Below are 23,024 nucleotides of genomic sequence, written 5' to 3'. Positions count from 1 at the left end.
GCCCCACAACCCCACCCCCCATACACCCCCAAGGACTGGTTGTTTTCTGTCTATTGTTCTAGTTCAGAATAGAGAAGTAATGACCTTGCTGTAGTGTTTATCCAGATATACATGGAACAAATTGACACTACAGAGGAAACACTACAGAGGTTGAATTCAAAATCCCTGCACAGATTCATGTTTCGAATTCTTGGTCCCCTGCTGGTGATGCTATTTAGGTACTGTGCTAAGGAAGTAATTCACGTGGAGTATGCCTTTAAAGATTATGCTGGTCCATAGTCCTCTCCTCTCGTTTCTTGTCTGCCATGAGATGAACAGCCTCCTTCACACACTCCCACTGCCACGATGTTCTGCCCCAACTGCACAAGGCCAACCAACTAAACCCTCTGAAACTGTTAGCCAAAATAAATCCTCCTTTATGTTGTTTCCTCGGATACTGTGGTCACAGCAACAAGAAAGCTAACTAATATAGAGGCATTTAAAAGAAATTCCAAGAAGGTAGATACTCATCATACTGAGCCTTAGGTGTTTAAAGGCAATAGAAGGTGCAATGCAGGACTTGGGACAGAACTCCAGAAGGGCCGTGGGGTGAGAGTAGATAGTAGGAAGCTATATTTCCATCACTCATATGAGGTCCTTCTACCATTAAGAATACATCACATACAGATTACGTATAGTGGCTCATGTCCCTAATTCTAGCAGCAATGTGGGAAGAGGAAGATACTTGTTTGAGGCCAGTCTAGACAAAAAATTAACTGGTTGGGTTCCTATGATCCTAACTACATAGGAAGCCACAGCTAGGAGGACTGTGGTCCAGGCCAGCCCCAGGAAAAAATATGAGACTCTATCTAAAAAACCCCCAAAAACCTAAAGCAAAAAAGGACTAGAGGTATGGCTCAAGTGGTAGAAAGCACTTACCTAGAAAATACAAGGCCCTGATTTCAAACCCTAGTACATATATCAAATGAATCACAACCCACTTTACACTTATAGCCGGAGGACAATACACCTAGAGAAGCCAAAGGGATGATAAGATAGAAAAGAAAGATCCCAGATTCTATGTAAGAAGAAATCCAAAGGTTCTAGGCAACAGGCAGGGAAAAGTTGGAAAGAAATATGTTCTCCACATTTTGACATTATTGTCCCTTGGTCTTCTATTGTCTAGACATTAGGGATATTGGGGCAAGGAAGGCCAATGTTCTCATTAAAATCAAAGTGTTTCTGCAAGACTGCTGTGTGGCCAAATTATTGAAAGCCACATATATAACACATTGATGCCTTAGAAATGCAAAGTAATCTCTTCACTCTCAATTTTTTCCTAACTATTCCCCTTTTAGTTCCTATTCTTTTCTTCAAATTCTTTTAACATTAGTCTCCATATGAATTAGTCCCACAACATTAGAATGGAGGTCAATACTCCCTTCTATAGCAAAGGAGCCGTTTACCTCTTCATTTCAGTTGATGGTTCTATCTAGGATTGAATTTTGAGGATAAAGGCACAACCTTTGCCCCCCTAATTAGGACATATAACCCCCTTTTTCATGCTAGAGTAATATTAGGAGCCATCTAATTTTCCTATACCATCTTGCTCGTGGGACTTAATTGCTCCTGGCCTTAGGTTCATCAGGAACTCCTTGTTGGACCCTGATGGCATCAATGTAAACCCAGAAGCCAAATGATTCACAGGCACTGAGGTCATGTTTTGTCTATTGTTGAGGAAGGCTTTGGTTTTTTTTTTTTTAATGCAGGGTGAAAGGGATAGTCAACTGAAACAAAGTACAGGTTCGGTTCCATTTTGCCAGAAAAGCCTCAAGCAAAAACCCCCCAATAATACCAGACATCAGCTCTAGCAATGGTGAGAGCTGATACATTCCCATCTCCTCAAAAGACCAGCTTTCACTGTTCCTGAATACATTTCCCAGGGACTCAACTTCTCCTACCCTGCCTAGAGTGGCACGCACCCTGTCTTTAAAAAATAAATTTTGGCATAATTATGGCCATCAAAAAATCATACTGAAGGAAAATTATTATTAGAAGATCTATTCCACATCCTTGCTCTAGGGCCTTGTTACAAGTAATTTACTGTCACTGAAGAAATTTAGAGTTCCAGAAGGCATGAAAAGCCTGGAGAGAGTTTTATTCATAAATAAATGTCAACCCTTAAACAATAAAGACAGCTTCAAACTCCAGGGCTACTGATGAACAAAAATATACTGTCTAGATGATTTATTATAGTGGTGTTTATAGTCCAAATGGTAAGATATTTCAATTCCACCTAAAGAGTCATTATACGTCCACGACTAAGAGAAGTACTTTGGAAAAGAAGTGACATTTCACAGTTTTTCCATTTCAAACAAATTATTATTTTTGTATTTAGGACACCACCCAGGCAATTCCTTTCATGACTTGTAGCACTCTCAAGCAATTAAAAAATTATGAGGTGAAAGAAGTCAGGAATAAATGCCAAATTCAAAATGATCCTCAAACTACTGAATAGCCCTTAGAGAGCACTACTGTCTTAGATGTAAGGCAAAACAATCCCTTTTGCTCAAGAAAACTTAAAATGAACAGTGAGTGTGTACCACAAGAACATTATCATCCTGCAGAAGCAACTGCTAAATAAAAATTTGATCTCCAAACAGGGCTTCTAACAGGAAATGTGAACTAAAGGTACCTCCTAATGAAATGGAGAAATTTTACTCAACATAATTCTTCTGTGTAACATCTGGCAGTCTTCCCTCTTAATACCCTTATTCAGATCAGTAATGGGGTATATTCTGTTTGAAATATATTCTTGAACTTGTCAGAAGACATACCCAGGCAGGCAAGGTAATGGGGCCCTGGCCAATAAGAACAGTCTCCAGAATTCCTGCCCTTACATACCATCCAGGCCATTGTGATGACTGTAGTTTCTTTTTCCAAGAATGCTCAAAGATGTGTGATTTGGAGTGGTTAGCATCCTCTTGGTAGTTGGGGTTTGCAGGCTTGGTGTAGATCGAATTATATTAGGCTTCTTTGCAGGATGAATTTCTGGCAGGAAGCAAAAAGGTTTGTCAACCCAGAATGTGGTATTTTAAAAAAATCCCTGGGTACATTTATACTAGTAAGAGGCACACATCTTATTTCTTAATGAGCTGAGAGTCATTTCCTTATGAGCCAGCCACTGACGTGCATAATGAAGTAGCTTCAAGTGTTGTTGCCATGGCTTTGCTTATTCAAGTAAATCAGCTCCACCCCTGCTGGCTGGAGCTCTGAGCCTCATGTAGTGAATACAAACACAAGCACAAAAAGCCACTTTAGAAGGTCACTTACAACATGAGATTTACTAAGAGAATAAAGCATCATCTGGCTCAAGATACTAGAAATCAAAAGATTATCTGCAGAGATCACTTCAGAAAAAAAAATACTTCTATGCTCTAACAAGGAACATGAAGCCTGTCTGGAGTGTGAGGTTTTTGAAAAACCAGATTCCTGCTGTGCAATCAGGGTACACGACTAAAGTCAACCACTCCCAGCCCAGAGCATGTTGATAACAGATGAAATACGAAAACAAAGTCAAGATACAATCATCAAAAGACAGATGAAACACTGATAAAGGACACATCACAAAACTAATGTGTAACCACTGTTTTCACTGTATTTGATATCAGTATAATTTGGGGAGGGGAAGGGAAAAAACAAAATGTTTAAATAGGGATACAGGTTGACCCATTGTAACAATGAGATGTAGAAGATACTATGTTGAAAAACAAACTTTACAATTTAGGGGTGGGGAGAGGGGGATGTAGTTGTGGAGGTAGGAGGGAAGGGAAGGTAGGGGAAAAACAAAGGAGGAGGCAATAATGCTTTATAAGAAATGTACTCATCAACTTACTCATGTAACTGTAACCCCTCTGTACAGCATTTTCACAATGAAAAACATATATTAAAAAAACATGTGTATGTGGCACCTGTACTTTAGGTGAAGTATATATATTGTTGTGAGCTAGAGTCTAGAACTATGTTTACTCTCTGTGGACAAACATTGCAATACTGTAGGATTGGGAGTTAAGGACTTCTATTACTAATGTTAATACTTTTGCTCCAAAGTCTACCTGCTCACGGACCCTCAGTAAACTATGGGCAAGCAATCTGATCTCTCACCTCCTGCTCAATGTGAGGGTCCATTTTAGCCTGATTTGCTGAACTTTAGGAAAAGCCATTCAGACTGTTAAAATGACTGCATCGTGGTCTGATCAAAATCCTACATTTGTCTAAATTTAGATATAGCTTATATACTATTAAAAAATAAAGATTCTGCCAGGTGCCGGTAGCTCACTCCTGTAATCCTAGCTACTCAGGAGGCTGAGATCTTAGGATTGCTGTTCAAAGCCAGCCTGGGAAGAAAAGTCTGCGAGACTCTGATCTTCAATTAACAACCAGAAAACCAGAAGTGGTGATGTGGCTCAAATGGTTGAGTGCTAGAGCTGAAGACCTGAGGGATAGTGCCCAGGCCTAGAGTTCAATCCTCACGACGAAAGAAAGGAAGAAAGAAAGAAAGAAAGAAAGAAAGAAAGAAAGAAAGAAAGAAAGGAAGGAAGAAAGGAAGAAAGAAAGAAAGAAAAGAGAGAGAGGGAGGAAGGAAGGAAGGAAGGAAGGAAGGAAGGGAAGAAAGAAGGAAGGAAGGAAGGGAAGAAAGAAAGAAACACAGAAAGAAAGAAAGAGAGAGGAAGGAAGGAGGGGAAGAAAGAAAAAGAAAGAAAGAGGAAGGAAGGAAGGAGGGGAAGAAAGAAAGAAAGAAAAAGAAAGAAAGGAAAGAAAGAAAGGAAGGAAGGAAGGAAGAAAGAAAGGAAGAAAGAAAGGTTCTTTTCATTGAAGATTCTTTTTTTTAATTGTGAAAATACCGTATAGAGGGGTTACAATTACATGGGCAAGATAATAAGTACATTTCTTATCAAGCATTGTTGCCTCCTCCTTTTTTTCCCCTTCCCATCCCTTCCCACTTCCCCCCCAGCCAAAGTTGTAAAGTTTGTTTTTCAACATAATGTCTTGTACATCTCATTGTTGCAATGGGTCCACCTGTATCCCTATTTAAACAATTTGTTTTTTTCCCTTCCCCTCCACAAATTATACCAACATCAATACAATGAAAACAGGGGTTATACCATGGGGGATCATTGAAGATTCTTAACATTGAAGGTTTGCTAACTTCATTTTTCTATTATAATCCCATACCCTGTGCTCCGTTCACATAAGACAATTGTATTCCTGAACTTTTCAGGTTCTTGGACTTACTGAAGCCTTTGCCTAGATGTTCTCTTGAAGACAGAATAAGAGAGAATATTTTTTTATTATTTGTCCATCCATTCAAATCCTAAACATTTTTTAAGGCTGAGGCCAGCCATTATTGGTATTTAGCTAAGTTTTGAGGGCAACAACCTCCTCACTTGGTGTTCCCCAAATCATGTACTTCAGTCTTCAGGATAACATGCTCAGAAATATGTTAGGAAGGGATTTACCAAGTAAATCCAGTGGTTTACCAAGCAAGAACAAAATAGCTTTGGCTTATGTTGTAGGAACAGAGATCAACGTGTAAAATACATAATTACACCAGAAAGGTTGACTACTACTCAGTCCTACACTATTTTTTTTCTTTTTCATGATCAGAAACTTTCTCCTGCAAGGTAACAGACAGCAGCCACCTTCCAGAGCATTATCATCGTTACCAGCCATGTCTAGGCAACCATGTGATACTGTGAAGGCAATATTAGTCTTTGACAATAAAACAAGAAGTAGGGAGGCAAAGTGACATCAAAGATGAAACTTCAGAGCCAAGGGATACTGTTGAGAACAAGATAATATTCCAAGTTCAAGGATGCCCTTTTGATTTTGAAAAAATTGGATAGCTAAAGTCTGAATACTTCTTAACTATAAATCTCCCAGATAGAGCAATAAGGTTTAATACAACTCTGAGTGTGTATTTCACCTTTACTGAGAAAATGAAAAAGCAGTACAAAAGCGTTCTGTTCTTTTAGGTATTTGAGGATCCATTTTTTCCTAAATTACTTAAAATTTTGCAAAAAAAAAAGTATTCCTCAGTAATCTTAATTAGGATAATTCAATATGTAACTAGCACCATCATCTTTGGAGATTTCTGAGTTAGATGGCATGCTTTCTAAAAATGTGTCCTTTTCAAAGTAACCTGACTTGGCATATCAAAGCTATAACTCTGTGTGTGTATGTATGTGTGTGTGTATGTGCGTGTGTCTGTACATGTGTGTGTGTGTGTGTGTTCTCATTATGTAACACAGTCTGGCCTGGAATTTGCCATCCTCCTCACTCTCAAGTACTGAGGATATAGGTTTGTGACACCACACCTAGCTAGGTATTTTTTAAATGTGGATTGAAAATTAATCTAATAAAAAAAACTAACCCTCCTCTACTTAAAGGGAAGCTTAAGGTGAATTAGATAGTGTAAGGATATAAATAAAAATCTCAAAAATATTCATCTTCTACTTAGTGAATTTTTAGTTTTCTCCTTTTTGCTTAATCTGTGCTTACTTCCAGAAATAAATACTTTTATTCAAATGTTTTTAAAGTAAACATATATCCCTGTTTGAGTGTATTGGTAATAAAAATAAGTTCCTAAACCAAAATAAACTAACTATATGTATGAAGGTATCCTATTTCATTTATTTTTTTCAGGGCTTGCATTTGGTTTAGGAACACATTCAGAATGGTCAGATGTCTACAGCATACAGAAATTGTTTTCTGAGTTTCTCTTATGTTATAAAACACCCACCTAAATACCCAATGATACATGCCAATGGTTTCCTAGTGCTCTTGCTTTTCAGTGGGCTTCCAGATAGTTCAGCATGTCTGTCTGCATCTGTGGAGAGAAAAAAAAAAAACATGGAGACAACCAATGAGGTAGAGTCCTCTGCCACACATACTGGAGAAATAAAAGGTGCAAATGGAACATAATGCAAAATATCCACCAGACTCCTGAATAATTTCCTTGTAGATTTGACAAAAAATGTTTTTTAGTTCTGACTCCCAATAATGAATTCCCTTTACAGTACATGTGAGTGGAGTTAATATACCTTTTACATACACACCGTTCCTATCACGTGTTACCACCTGAAAAGTAATGGAAATATGCTTCCTTTCTAGCCACATTCTTCTTAGTTATATCAGAGAAGAACCCATAGCACAAGGTAGAACCAATCCTGATACAAGATCAATATGACGTGGGAGAATGACAGCTGACAAAAGAACATACTCAGCCATGCTTAGTTTAGATGGAATGGGGTCCCCTTGGAGAAGTCTTGACCTATCTTGACAAAACTCAAATCCTTTAGATGACAGCTTAAGTCCATTAAACAAGCCGTTTTATTACTCATTCTCTATTCTTCAAATCCTACTATGTCATGTGTGCTAAGATTTTTAAAGTTACCTGTATGTAGACAGAATATTTCATCCAATAGCATTTAGTAACATGCAGTGCAGATGGGATATTAGCTTGTACGGTTTCACCAATATCCTATCATAAGACATTTCAGAGAAAAATAAGGCATATTACACAATCACTCTTTTTAATCAGCTGGATTAAAATGTAGATGGAAATGTAGATGTGGAAAAGCTCACATTGAAGAGGTGATATGCCAATAGTTTGGAAGAACAAAACAAAATGTGTATTAAAACCTTTTCAAATCCACAGATGTCATAAAGCTGAAAATGTTTGCTTCAGCCAGTATTGACCTATGTTTATGCCTTCTCCCATCTTCAAATATTTGACAAAATTGTCCTCAAGGTTTTCTGATTCTACCAGAGAATCTTTTCTTTTGCAAGCTGAGACTACTTTTCTAGGAATAAAGGAAGTTTCTTTTGCCATCCCTAGGAATTCTTTGCACTATTACTGTTAAAAGTGTATAATTCAACATGGAGCCTCAAATAACTAAAAACAAATATTGACTTTGTCATGAGCTCTAGCCTCTTTTCACCAAGGAAATATTTGAAAAAAAACTATTAAAAAGAAAAGTGAGAAGTAGCATTATGACAGACAGCCTCAAACACCAGGAATTTGAATATGTACTCCAACCTCTGAATAATTACTACACAGCCCCTGGATACTATAAATGACCTTTTTCCTTCCATTCAATTGATTCCCTTTGTAAAAAAAAAAAAGATAAAAATGATCATGCTCCAGAGTGTTTCACCTATTGTTGAATAATATGAAGAAACAGACAGGAATACTGTAAGCATATATTGGAAAGTAATCGAAATAAAGATCAGGAAGTGACCCCAAGTGACTACAAGAACCAAATAAATACCTGTCAATTCAGAGTATTAACACCATACTTAATCAACATCACTACTTGTTAAAGGATGTTCACAAGTAGTTCACTACTTGACCTAAAATTCATCATGTTTGACAAAAGGCCAAGAGACAATGTCCTTTCTTCCCCTTTAAAAACAATTTTAAGCTCAGTGGTAGAGTGCTTGCCTTGCATGTATGAGGCCTTGGGTTTGATTCTTCCATACCACATAAGCAGAAAAAAAAAGCCAGGAGAGGTGCTGTGGCTCGTCATAGAGCACTAGACTTGAGCTAAAGAGCTGAGGGACAGCGCCCAGGCCCAGAGTTCAGGCCCCACAACTAACAAAAAAGAAAAAAATTAAAGCCAGGCACCAGTGGCTCATGCCTATAATAATAGCTACTCAGGAGGAATTGTGGTTCGAAGCTAGCCTGGGTAAGTCTGTAGCTCTTATCGCCAATTAAATCACAGAAAAAGCCAGAAGTGGCACTGTGGCTCAGGTGATAAAGAGTGTGAGCCTTGAGCAAAAAGAGCTCAGGGACAGCATCCAGGCCCAGGGTTCAAGCCTCAGGACTGACAAAAATAAATAAAAAAAAATTAAAAGCCTGAGTAAATCAACTTATTTTCTCAATATCTTAGACAAAGGCAATGTCTATATTACTAGTACTAAGATTATCTATGGCCTGGTCATGGTGGCACATGTCTGTAATTTCCCATCTTCCAGGGAGGTGGAGATAGGATTGTACACCAGGGCAATAGTTAGTGAGAAACTATCTCACAAAGAAACCAGGTGTGGTGATGTACAAGTATGGTCCCAGCTACTGGAGAAGCAGAGGAGCAAGGACTACAGCCCACAGCTGGCCAGGAGAAAATTAAAAAACAAAACAAAACACAAACAAACATGAGACTCAATCTGAAAAACAGACTAGAAGCAAAATAAATAAATATGTGCCTCAAGTGATAGAGTTCTTGCTAGCAAGCACAAGGCCTAATGAGTTTAACCTGTTACTATAAAAAAAAAAACAGGGCTGGGAAGGTGGCTCAGTGGTAGAGAGCTTGCCTTGCATGTATGAGGCCCTGGGTTCGATTCCTCAGCACCACATAAGCAAAAAGAAAAAAGCCAGAAGTGGCACTGTAGCTCAAGTGGTAGAGCGCTAGCCTTGAGCTGAAGAGCTGAGGGACAGCGCCCAGGCCCAGAGTTCAGGCCCCACAACCGGACCCAAAAACAAAAAAACAAAACAAAAAAAAACAACATTGATTCTGTCATTTATTCCCATCTATAAGGTCTAAGAAAAATTTCTAACATGGTTTCAACTAATGAACACTAGGATATCATCATCACTTTGACAAGAATCAACCAATTCATCAAAGGGTTAGTACTTAAATTCTTCATTTTATATAAACTAGTATGCTTGTAATTTCTCTTTATTACTAATATTAATTATGTGAGATTATCAATGAAAATTTATATTACAGGGCACTTCCGATAGAGTGATCAAAGGAGATTTAAAATGAGATTTTAGAATGAGATTTTAGAATGAGATTAGATATTTCATTAATCTTCATTGTATCTTAAAAGAAGTTGGTGCTGATAATTAGCAGTTACAATTATGAATAAATTAGAAGTACTAAGAGAACCTAGTCATTATTTCATTTAAGGAAAAAATAGCAGCTATGAAGCAAGGAAAATACATTCTGCTTGAGGGAATAACTATATACTGGGTTATCTAGTTCAAACTGGTATATCCTGGCTCATGCTAATAACCAGGTTAGTCTTGGCACTGTTCATCAGTTAGTCCTTATTCCTCCCAAAACGTACCTATCTATATTTAAACAGAGAGATAGGCATTAAAAGTGTACAGATAGTCAGGAGCAAGTGGCTCATACCTGTAATCCTAGCCACTCTCCTGAGTAGCTGAGATCTGAGGATCAGGTTTTGAAGCCACCCTGGGCAGAAAAGTCCATGAGACTCTTATCTCCAATAAACTATTGAGAAAAAGCCAGAAGTAGTGCTGTGGCTCAAGTGGTAGAGTGTTAGCCATAAGCACAAAGAAGCTCAGGGGCAATGTCCAGGCCTGATTTCAAGCCCCAGGACTGACAAAAACAAAACACAAGTGTACACATACTGAAGGCAACCTGAGAATACCCCAGCAGGAATCAAAATCTACCCAGAGAGGGAAGCAGCTATATCTCACTCAAGTCACTGAGTACAAGACACATTTATTTCTTTAATTTCCTACACAATGATCTGTATTTCCTAGAGGCAAATGTGAAAGAATGCTGTCACTTTTAATCGCAATTTTTATCACTTTTATCACTATTTCTCCGCCATATTTTGGGTGTTGTGTGTGTGTGTTTTTGTCGGTCATGGGGCTTGAACTCTGGGCCTGGGCGCTTTCCCTGTGCTCTTCAACTCAAGGTGAGCGCTCTACTGCTTGAGCCACAGCACCACTTCCTTCTGCCATATTTTGGAAATGTTGGAGGCTATGGTGTGAGGTAGAATAATATGCACAACACACACATTGAATTAAAATTCACAGTAACATCTACATGGGCTTTCAAGATCTCTGTCAAAATGAAACAATCCATAAAACTGCATATAGAATTATAAAGGCATTTGCAAACAAAAAATCCTAGGCACTATTTAAAAATTTTAAATAAATTACATTTGAAAAAGTGTTTGGCAAGCATCATAAAGTCAAAAGACAAAATGGGGGAAAACTTGCATTACATATCACAGATCAAGAGCTAACTTTGTTAGTATATAAAAAGTTTCCACAGGTCAGGAAGACTAGATAACATACCCAGACAAAGCTGCTTTATATCTAATGGCTTAGTAGATATAAACAAAGTACCAATTATTCTCAAATATATGCAATTATTTCTACAGCCTTCTAAATGAAGTTAATATAAATTATTCCTTAGCCATCATAGTCAAGCATTTCAGATAGTTAACTTTGGTAGTAAGATTCTTGAGAAACAGACATTTGCTAGGAATACAAGTTCAAGGACAACTAGATAATGACTACCAAAATTTAAAACTGCATGTTCCATAAACCAGGATTTCCCATTTAGGAATCAATCTTATGAAAGAGCTTTGTTTACTTTTTGTTTCTTTTTAATGCTGGAGATTTAATCCAGAGACCCCAGAGCATGTAAGCATATAGTCACCACTAAGCTATACTCTCAGTCCCTACACACTCTCATTTTAAGTAACACTATGACATGGTACCTGTATATGGTCCTGGTTGCAATACTACAATAGAATGTATAAGAAATAAGAATGTTTAAGAAGGAATTGGCTAAATTACAATATACAAAATAAAATATTCATCAGGAAAAAGAAAGAAGTAACTCTCAATGTAATGTACTGGTATGATACCTTTAAAGAGAAAAGCAAAATGTAAAACATTAAAACTGTGAACTTTAGTATAAAAACAAAGTTTTGATTCTTACAGATGCATAGAATACCTGTGGATTCTTGATGACAATGGCTGTGAAAAGGACCATCAGGAATGAGAAGTGGTGTTTTATAACTATCTCTGTACTTAAAAAGTAAAAGGGCTGGGAAAGTGGCTCAGTGGTAGAGCACTTGCCCTGCATGCCGGAGGCCCTGGGTTTGAAATTCCTCAGCACCACATAAGCAAAAAAGAAAAAAAATGAGAGAGGAAAAAAAAAGTAAAACTGGGCACTGGTGGTACACACACACACACACACACACACACACACACACACACGCTAAACAAAAAACAACTGGAAGTAGAGCTGTGCTTCAATTGGTAGACTACTAGCCTTAAGCCAAAAAAACTCAGAAACAGAGCACAGGCCCGGAATTCACCTAGGACCAGTGTGCAGACATGCACATGTGTACACACACACACACACACAAAGCACCCATTCAAACTCAAATACTTATTAAACTCTACCAAAACAGCAAAATAAGCAATCCCAAACTGTTTTCTCCCAGTGTATTAGGGCTTAAATTTTGTGTAATTTTATACAATTACTAATAACTCTTCCTGAAAAATGGCTGGAAAAACTTGTATCTAACAAATTTCTTAAGAAATGAGTTTTAGGATATTTCCAAAGTTCAGTTCACATCTTCACACAGAAAGCTTGTCTCCAGGTAACTCCAAATAACTACACTGGGTGATACCACTGCATGCAAAGCAGGTAACTCAGATCCATTACATTACCTCTGCAATTACGAAGGCGACAGGTAAATCATCTGGACCTACTTTACCAGGAAATTTAGTGTCTCTAGGGAATGCTGCTAACCCATCTATTTCTTAGCCAGTTTGAGGATCCTGAATCTCAAAGTGACTATATCATTTTCATCAGGTGTCTGTTCCTCGAGGACAAAGTCTTCCACTAACTCTGAATGAATGTTTAATGGCAGTTACAAAGCAGCAAATAACATCATCGATCACATCATGGCCTTTTTCACTGGAGGGGATGGGGAAGAACATCAAGAGGGAAAAGAGACGTGATTATCTAAACTTGACATTGTGTTTCCACCTATGCTATTGGAATATTACCAGTTATTTATGCTGTATTTAGGCTTTGGTCACCAAAGAGAATCTTTGAGAATCTCCCTATGTAAACCATACTGGCCTCAAACTTGTGATCCTCATGCCTCAGCTTCTTGAGTACTGGAATTTTTTTTTGTGTGTGTGAACTGCTAGTCAGATACTACCACCGAGCAATGTCTTCAGCCTTTTAAGATTGGCCCATGACTTAAGACTGTGATCCTCCTATTTATGCTTACTTTCATAGCTGAGAAGATAGGTATGTAGCATCACCTAGCAGTTCATTGCTCAGGCTGACTCAGAACCATGATCTACCCAATCTTAGCTTCGCATGTAGGGCTGTACACACTATCACACTCAGCTATTGGGTAAGCCAGATTCATGAATATATGCCTGGATGACCTCAAACAATGATACTCCTGACCTGTCTTTCAAGTACCCAGGATTACAGATGTGAACCAGATGTACTTGGCTCCCAATCAAGAACTATCTATGTGGTAGAAATGGGTTGGTACTTTTACTAGGACTTTTGTCAGGGACTTATTTTCACAAAAAGTATATAATGAAAGTAAACAGGTATTTGGGGAAACTGGTGTTAAAAGCATTTTTTGGCTGGGAAGGTGGCTCAGTGGTAGAGTGCTTGCCTTGCATGCATGAGGCCTTGGGTTTGATTCCTCAGCACCACGTAAACAGAAAAAGCCGGAAGTGGCACTGTGGTTCAAGTGATAGGGCACTAGCCTTGAGCTGAGCTGAGGGACAGTGCCCAAGTCCTACCACTGACCAAAATAAAAAAGCATTTTTTTACATTTGCATATATACCTCACTTGGTATGTGTATTCACAGGTTGATGATACCACAGTTTCAAATTAATAGGAAACATATTTCCTACTTCAAATGGAGAAAGTTTACTGTCATTTCATAAACTCTGGCTGTGACATTGGTTGTGATGTTGCTGTTAAGTACAGAAGCCATGGAGGGGTTCAGTTTTTATGTGCTTTAAAAAGAATATCAAACTCTTATCGAGGGTTTCCTCTCTCAACAAGATGATCACAATTTAATAAATACAATACTTATGCTGGGCATGGTAATATATGCTTATAATCCAAGCATTTGGGAGGCTAACACAAGAGGATCTCAAGTTCTGGGCTAAACTGGGATATACAGTCCAGGTTTTAATTTTTGTCTGAAAAATTTAAAAAGAAAAAAAAACCTTTTCAGATCCATCAGTGTTTTTTTTAAATTATAAAGATCCACCTGACCCAAAAGTATATTCAGATTGCACATGGTAATTCTCAAACCCTTTTAAAGGAAAAATGTTAAGAATCATTGGAGGAGCAGGATGCCTTTGGCTCACACCTGTAATCCTAGCCACTCAGGAGGCTGAGATCTGAGGATCATGGTTCAAAGCCAGCCTAGGTAGAAAAGTCCATGAGAGTCTTATCTCCAATAAATTACTCACAAAAAGCTCGAGGTGGCCAAGCACTGGTGGCTCACGCCTGTAATCCTAGCTACTCAGGAGGCTGAGATCTGAGGATCGCAGTTCAAAGCCAGCCCAGGCAGGAAAGTCCGTGAGACTCTTATCTCCAAGAAACCACCAGAAAATTGCAAGTGGCTCAAGTGGTAAGAGTGCTTACCTTGAGCTGAAGAGCTGAGGGACAGCACCCAGGCCCAGAGTTCAAGTCCCACAACCAACCAAAAACAAAACAAAACAAAACAAAAAAAACTGGAGGTGGTGCTGTAGCTCAAGTGGTAAAGTGCTAGCCTTGAGCTCAAAGAGGTTCAGAGACAGCAACCCAGTCCTGAGGCAAGCCCCAGGACTGGCAAAAAAAAAAAAACAAAAACAAAAACAAAATCTTGGAGGTAAAAAGCCGTAAGGAAAGCTTGTTGATTTAAAACAAAACAAACCAAACAACAACAACTACCTATTCATTTCCAGGAGAGGCTTAGTATCCTGTGCAAATCAAGTTATTAACACTTGATCTCATGAAGATGAAAGATCTGATCAAGAAGTTATAACAAGGTCAGTCCATGTAAGAAGAGAATATAAGGATATAGGAACAGCTCATTAGCTGCTTGTCTGAAAAAAAAATTTCAGCAGATAGTTGCTCAATCACTGTAATTTAAAAACTTACGGTAAAGTATTCTGGAGCTGGGAATGGGACTTAGTGGTAGAGTGCTTGCCTTGCATTCATGAAGCCCTGGGTTTAATTCCTCAGTACCACATAAATAATAAAAAAGCTGGAAGTGGCCCTATAGCTCAAGTGGTAGACTGCTACCCTTGAGCAAAAGAAGCTCAGGGACAGTGCACAGGCCTTGAGTTCAAGTCCCAGGACTAGCAAAAAAAAAAAAAAAAAATTAAGAATCAGGCCCCAAATGTATGCCAACAACCAATGGAAATAGAACATATGCTCTTTGAATCTCTTCACAACAAATGACTTTTTAAAAATACTTGTACAAACAAAATACAAGTAATTGAATCTTGATCCTTTTTGTAACAGCATGGCCCAGTAATGAAAAAAAAATTAGACTGAAGTGATATAATATATTTAATTCACAATAATCAAGATAAATATAATGTGCAAATAACTGAAAAAACAACATACCCCTTCCACAGCAGCCAATTAAGTCAAGTCAGTGATGCTTTTTTTTTCCCTGTTCATGTGATCAAAGATGCCTAGCCAATTTTAACAGAAGATTTTCAATCACTTTTTTCAAATGTTTTTATCCTTTTAAAGAAAGAATATATAAATGTTTTTAAATTACCTGAACTGTTCAAGTGAATATATATATTATTTTCTAATTTCTTTCTTTTTTTTTTGTTGGTCATGGGGCTTGAACTCTGGGACTGGGCACTGTCCCTCAGCTCTTCAAATCAAGGCTAGTACTCTACCACTTGAGCCACAATGCCACTTCTAGTTTTCTGAGTGGTTTATTGGAGATAAGAGTCTCATGGACTTCCCTGCCTGGGCTGGCTTTGAACTGCAATCCTCAGATCTCAGCCTCCTGAGTAGTTAGGATTACAGGCATGAGCCACTGGCACCCGGCTCTAATTTCTTTTTTCTTTTCTTTTTCTTCTGTCACTTGTGGGCCTGAACTCTGGGCCTACGCACTGTCCCTCAGCTCTTCAGCTCAAGGCTAGTGCTCTACCACTTAAGCCACAGAGCCACTTCTGGCTTTTTCTGTTTATGTGGTGCTCAGGAATGAACCTAGGGTCTCATGCATGTGAGGCAAGCACTTTACCACTGACCTACCTTCCCAGCCCCTCTAATTTCTTAAAGTAGTAAGAAAGTAATAACAAGTCCATGAGCTCATAAAAGCCAGGACAAAGAGAATGCCAGGATAGATTCTTAAATCCACAGGATATGACACAGCTGACTCCTCTCAGTGGACATTGACATAGATGCCAGTATCTACTCCCTACACGAAGTGCTATTCTTCTTCTTACAGAGCTTTTACCTTTAAGTTTTAAGCCTTCCAACTTTCAATTTTCTGCCAAAAATTACCTTTAAGAATAAAAAGTTATTTTTTATTTATCATTCTCTTTATGGATACTTTCCTTAAATCAAAGTAGAACATCTCATAATAAATTTTTTTTAAATCTGACAGATAAAGCACCTGAATGTTTTCAAAAGATTTCCTGTTAAACTAGATGGCATTTTTTTAATCCCTTAGAGAGAAAAGGTTGTATGGTTATTGTAGCCAAGGATGTAACTCCAGAGCTCAAACACAAATTATGAACATGTTTTCAGATTCATGGTAATAAACAGAGAAATCCACAAATTACCGGTATATATGATCTTTGTTCTAACAAAAAAAATGAAACATAAGATTGTTTTGGAAATGAATGAGCCATGTAAATGTTATATGACAATGTATGATTATGAAATGGAAACCAGATTGGACAAAAATAGACTGCTCAACCACAATGTAGCTTCTAAGCCCAAAGTGATTTTTAAATTTATTTTCAATTTGCTAAACCTTCTAATACATACAGCATTTGTTATGAAGCACTGTGAATTTCTATTATGTTGATGATGGTTGTTGTCAAAAGCCTAGGGAAGAGAAGAGTCTTATAAAGGCATACAATTTCTAATCAGTATAAATCAGTAAATTTTATTTATACCTAATGCATTCCTATAGGAATGGACTATGCTGTCTCAGACAGTTTCACTAGAACAGTGTCCTTGGGAGTTATACTGCAGTACTACCCAATTGGTACAAGTACTTCAATAAGGGCTTTTTTGGCAACTCTTTCAGCAACATAACAACTGGACAGGGGCATACCTCCTACCATTCCTTTCCTGAGCACTATTCTGAGGAAAATTTACAGAGATTTTAATGTTGTTTTCAGGCTAGTATGATACAAATGGGAGCAGACAAAAACAATGCCTTTTTGAAAAACGAAAAAAACCCAAAACAAAAAAAAAAACAAAAGTCTGTACACAAGAACTTATGTTTATTGCAAACAAACAAAAAAGGGAGAGAGAGAGATAGAAAAGAGAAAATGGTAAGGAAAGCACAACATATAAGGTTAAGAATTTAAAAACGTCTTACATTCTGCCCTAATGGCAGCATAATTAATAGCAACAAATGGCCGTCTTGCTGCCTGCCTCAACCGGAGGGTATTTTTGCAGACCTGACGAGCAAATTTTGTGAAATATGTAGTATGAAGGAAGAAAGCTTGTCGCGTCTTCACGGAAGACTTGGGACTCCCAGTGTTCCGTACTGGCATCCCCTGCATGGCCTGCCGGGACAGGTGACTTCTAACACGGGGGTCCTGTAAAATCAGAAACCAACCAACATTTAAAGAGTAGACTTTGTCAAAATACATTACTAGCTGCCTCACAGTCAAACAAGAGTCTACTGTTTACATCATCCCCACATATATCTGTGACATAAGAAACTATCCTTTAAAAGAGAAGTAGAAAGTGCATACTTTCTGGGGAAAAAAAGAGAATGCAATTGAATCATACCCATAATATTAAGAAACTGTTAAGGATTTACTTATATTTGTTTGTTTACATTTAATTAATAATATTAAAGGTTCCTAAGATGCCATCAATACTGAAAAAAATAGTCTTCCTCTGGTAGAACAGGGAATTGACACCCACAATCTAGAGAATTTTATCAAAATTATTTTTCTAATACTTTTCAAGTAAGTTTGAGTTTGATTCCTTCTTGTCCCTCCATAATAGCCAGGGAGAAAGAAAATGTCCAGTTTCTACTTATTACTTTTGAGATGATTTCCATAGAATCTAAAGATTACAAACTATTTGAAAAGCAATTAAAACACCTAATTTGTAACTCTACTTGTGCTAACACCACACACACACACACTCTCTCTCTCTCTCTCTCTCTCTCTTCTAAGCAATCTAACAAGATTAGTATTTTGAATACCTGAAAAAATTTGATCTGTCGCTGGCTCTTAACTCCACATCCACCCTGAGTATGAGTGCTGTGTTTAATTATAAAAACTACATCATTCACTTTCAAATTGTCTTACCTGTACTTCTGTTTCCAAGGAATGAGCAACAATTGAAAAACATACTATTGAAAAACACACTAAAGTTTAGACTACCATTTATGTACCTCTGTAGTTGAGCTAGGAGATAACTTCTCTTCTTCTGACTGGGTGGGCATTTTCAGGCCTCCATATTTTTTCCAATACAGCCAACAAGATGCACATAATCTACACTGCATATTAGGTGGCCCCCAAGAATACCACTGGTGAGACTGTGTAGCTAAAGTTGAAAAAAGGAAAACAAAGAAAGCCAGAAAACATGACATCAATACAAATAATCAGGTATCTCCAATATACCAAAATCACCTGTAGTTTCCAATGTTATTTTTTCCCTAGCTTATAATATACAAGTATGGTATAAGTGTGTGTATGTTAGTACTTAGAATTCATTACACATACCAAGTGCCTGTGGCACTATATTAAGAGAAGCTACAAGGTGAAGCATTCTTTTTATGTACTTTACTGCTGGGACATTTTTGCATTGCTAATTAAAATTGCTCTTATGTACCTTTCTGGAACTAAGTCTTCAGAAAGATACTACTGTGACTGCTGTCAAATATTTAAAATCAAAAATCCAAAATGATTTAAAAACTCTGCCAGGCTTTGTTTAAAGTATTCAATATGTGTTCCACTAAGTCAGAAATCTCACAGAAACAGAAATCTATTTGCTAATTCCTTAGAGTTTTAGGGTTTTTTTTGCTGGTCCTGGAGCTTAAGCTGGGTGCTTCTTTTGCTCAAGGCTATTGTCCTACTACTTGAGCCACACTACCACTTCCAGCTTTTTCTGAGTAGTTTGTTCGCATTAAGTGTCTCAAGGACTTGGATTACGGGTGTGAGCCACCAGCATCCACAATTTTTGTCAACAGACAAAATACACACTGAAGTATTTCTCCTTTAAAACACAATATCGTTCAATACAATAAATCCTTACTAACTAAACAAGATGCATCTGATATCACAACATGTTCAGTCCTTAAAACTCAGCTCTTTATTGCTTGCCTGAACACTGCATACCTGTGTTAGGTCTGATCTTACAATTTAAATTCCTGCCATTAAAAGTATTTCCATAATGGATCCAAAGACAAGACAGAAAACTGATGTTGAAAAATATTGTTAATGAAATATATAAAATAATTAAAATTCTGTAGCTTTGCCTTGAAATAGTCTGATTGCTAAATTATTTTCATCAGACCCAAATAGGACACTGAAACAACTTCACAAACTAATGTCAGAAAAAGTGGTGGTGTACGTGTGTGTGTTGGGGGAAAAAAAGGGAGACAGCTCCTTAGTAGAACATGCATCACAAGCTGGTTTCAACCCATCTCTTCCTCTTAAAAACAAACACACACACTACACACATGCATGTATGCGTGTAGTGTGTGTGTGTGTGTGTGTGTGTGTGTGTGTGTGTGTGTGTAGCTGGGTGCCAGTAGCTCACATCTGTAATCCTAGCTACTTAGGAGACTGTGATAAGAGGATTTTGGTTTGAAACCAGCCTGGGAAAGAAAGTATGAGAGTCACATATATCCAATTAACCTCCAGAAAGCCAGAAGTGGAACTGTGGCTCAAGTGGTAGCACACTAACCTTAGCAAAAAAGCTCAGGGATAACACCCAGGCCCAAAATTCAAGCCTTAGGAATGGCACCAAAAAAATAAGTATGTAAATAAATAAAGTGATCATTACACTTATTGGGAATAACAAATGAACTAATCAAGTGTTATTTTTGGTAAAGTGTCTTGTAAATAGAAGGCTTTCTTATTGTAGTAATTTATAACTAGTTGTTGAGACACAAAATCTTAAAAATTCTAAATATCAAGTCAAAAATTTATTTTGCATCCCAAATATAAAACTTCACTTATTAATTAACTTATAAGTGATTATCAACAGAAAACACCAAAATGTATGGTTGTATAAACACAAATCTTATATGTACACTAAGATAACTTTAATAATCTATGGACCAAAAATATAAAATTAAAGCTGGGCGCTAGTAGCTTACTTACACTTAGCTTCTAAGGAGGCCCATGATTTGAGAATCGCAGTTCTCAGTTTAAGCAGACAAATCTGTAAGACTATTATGTACAATTAACTACCAAAAAGCTGAACGTGGAGGTATGGCTCAAGTGGTAGAATGCCAGCTGTGAGCAGAAAAGGCTGAGCTAGAGTGCAAAGCCCTAATTTCAGGACCCAGTATTAGCCAAAGAGAGAGAGGAGGGAGAGGAAAAAATATTTCATTAATCAGACACATTACAATGACAATTATTTAAAGCAATATATTCATGTGCATGCTTATGAAAGGTATTTGAAAGTCAAAAAGAAGACAGAACACCAGGTATAGTGAGTGTTACATGCCTATAACCTCAGCTCCTACAGATACTGAGGCAGGAAGATCACTTGATCCCAGGAATTTAAGGCCAGTCTAGGATCCCAGTGAGAACTTATCTCAAAAATAATTAAGCCACTGACACAATTGAAGAAAGAATTGTATTTTCATTTAAATATATATGATCTTCAAAAAAATTAAGAATTCTCAATTGTATCCCTTTGTGCTCTCTCGGTACAGAAAAACTGTTAGACACACCCCCACATTCCGTTACTATAAAGTCAGCAATTTAATTCCCATCTCCGTTGATTTCAAGAGAGAGTACTAATTTGGTTTTAAACATTTTTTCCAAAGTCTGGTATAGAGCACACAGAAGTCATGAAGGCCCTCACTCCCATGTCCTTAAGGCTTATCTCCAAAGAGTTGCAAGAGCCAAACAGTGGGCACTTTCAATAAACATTAGCTTCCTTCTCTCTCCCACCCAGGTCATCTCCATTGGAAGAAAAACCTATGATGATACCAATGCCCTACAAAGAGTTGTATTGTTGGCTTGATGGTTTAAATAAATCCATGAAGTGTATCACCTACCAAATCAGATCATCTCACTGGCCCTACTTAACACACAGGACACATATAATCCTGCTGGCATGGATAAATAGTATCTAGAACCAAAAGAAAATATCATGGAACCTCCCAAACTTGTCTCATGAGGGAGCCTGTCTGAGGATTACAAGTAGCAGTTTATCCACACACAGATCTTTCCTACAGAATTACTGGACATCTTTAATTTGCTAAAGGATACTAAGGAACCCAGAAGGGGATTTGGTGTGTATCATGGGACCATGGTTTGGACAAAGCTAATACAATTCTACCCACAGCTGAGCAAACACTAAAATCATTTAGAGAACCCAGAGAGGAAAATCAAAAGAAACACAATGCCCATCTTTCTGCTGCCCCTACACTCCCCACCCCCAAGACACACATACTTGTGTCTGGCAGAAAGCCTGAGAAGACACTGTTTTGCAGTCAATCCCAACCCACAATGTAGATCCAGTCCCTACAGTCCCTACACTTAACAAAGGACAGGTTTCAAAAGAGAAAAATAGAGTCTGCTGGAGCAGACTTACCATAACAGCTCTCACAGGCTCTCCCTAAAAGGGGATTCTGGGGCTGGAACGTGGTCCCCACAGCTCCATTCACAGCACCAAGCTTGCCATTGGTGGTAGATATTTGGTTAGGATTTGGTTTGCTGCTTTCAATGAAATGTAAATGAGGTGATAAAAGATAATTCATATAACAGGGCAAAACGATTGGTATCGCCTTACTAATTTACCTTATCTAAATACAAATAAACACAATATTTAGCAAAGAATAAGTGAACTGGTAAAAACAAGGTGTTAAAAACCACGTATACGTAACAAAATAAGGCTATGGAATAAGCAAGCAGACTCTTGTTCATCCAAATGCAAATCCCTTAGCGCATCATCCTAGATGCTGCCTTCCTTCCCATGGCTGAAGGAAGATCAAAACCCTGTGGCCTCCAAGTTGGCTCAGGGTTTCTTCTTGCCACCATTTCATTTAACAATCAAAATCTCACGTGCAAACTTCTTCTGGCCTGAGAACAAAGAACCTTCTTTTCTTTTCAGCATTTTTCATTCAGCTGAAAGTCTGGTAATATTACCTTCAAAAGTAAACATGAATCTGTATCTATACTGGAGGTCAGGTTGCAAATTGTTTTTGTTTTTAGTTCTGGTGATCAAATCCAGGGCTTTATTCATACATGCTAGGTAGTGGCTTTACCACTGAGCCACGTCTTAAGCAATAATAAACTTGTTTTAAAAATGTATGTTAAATCAACAATGTTTTTCTTACAATGGTCAGCTGCAAGTATACAAAATAAAAAAAGGACTGGTTTGGATAACCAACATTTCTAAGGATATGCAATATTTCCAATTTTAAAAAATCTATAGAGAATTCCATATAAAGACAGAAATGATACCTCCTCCTTGAAATAAAATAACTGGTCAAAAATTTCCCAGAAATATGAAAAATTCTAACATTTTAAACAGGGCTAAATATATACATATATATAGTAGATATATGTTAATAAAGAAAACTAATAAATTCTTTAGTTGAGCTGCTTCAAACCAAAGGAAAGCAAATACAAATTTAGTTGGCAAATGAATGTAAACTATTATATAGTTGAATAGGCCACTGATCTTACTGGTAATAATCACAAAAGTAAAGTAAGTATGCCCAGTAAATATGCTGGCAAGTGAATCATTGAAAGTATCATCTAGTCTTGGAGGCATGACTCATATGGTAGAGCATCTGCCTAGCAAGAGGGAGGCCAAGT

At 37.6% G+C, this 23,024-nt stretch overlaps 1 protein-coding gene across 1 annotated transcript in view; it reads right to left on the bottom strand.

Moving 5' to 3' along the window:
• Nucleotides 1–23,024, bottom strand: part of Mta3 (metastasis associated 1 family, member 3) — a 146,650-nt gene that overhangs the window by 16,659 nt on the left and 106,967 nt on the right. The window contains exons 12-16 of the mRNA XM_013017904.1: nucleotides 21,796–21,920; nucleotides 18,413–18,564; nucleotides 17,378–17,600; nucleotides 6,782–6,868; nucleotides 2,884–3,030 (exon numbers count right to left, since the gene is read on the bottom strand). Coding sequence (XP_012873358.1) covers nucleotides 2,884–3,030; nucleotides 6,782–6,868; nucleotides 17,378–17,600; nucleotides 18,413–18,564; nucleotides 21,796–21,920 — 734 coding nt within the window. The remainder of the gene's footprint in view (nucleotides 1–2,883; nucleotides 3,031–6,781; nucleotides 6,869–17,377; nucleotides 17,601–18,412; nucleotides 18,565–21,795; nucleotides 21,921–23,024) is intronic.

Source organism: Dipodomys ordii, unplaced genomic scaffold, assembly GCF_000151885.1.
Source record: "Dipodomys ordii isolate 6190 unplaced genomic scaffold, Dord_2.0 Scaffold37, whole genome shotgun sequence".
NCBI lineage: Eukaryota > Metazoa > Chordata > Mammalia > Rodentia > Heteromyidae > Dipodomys > Dipodomys ordii.
Note: the sequence above shows the minus strand (reverse complement) of the source record. Positions and strands in the feature narration are given on the sequence as shown.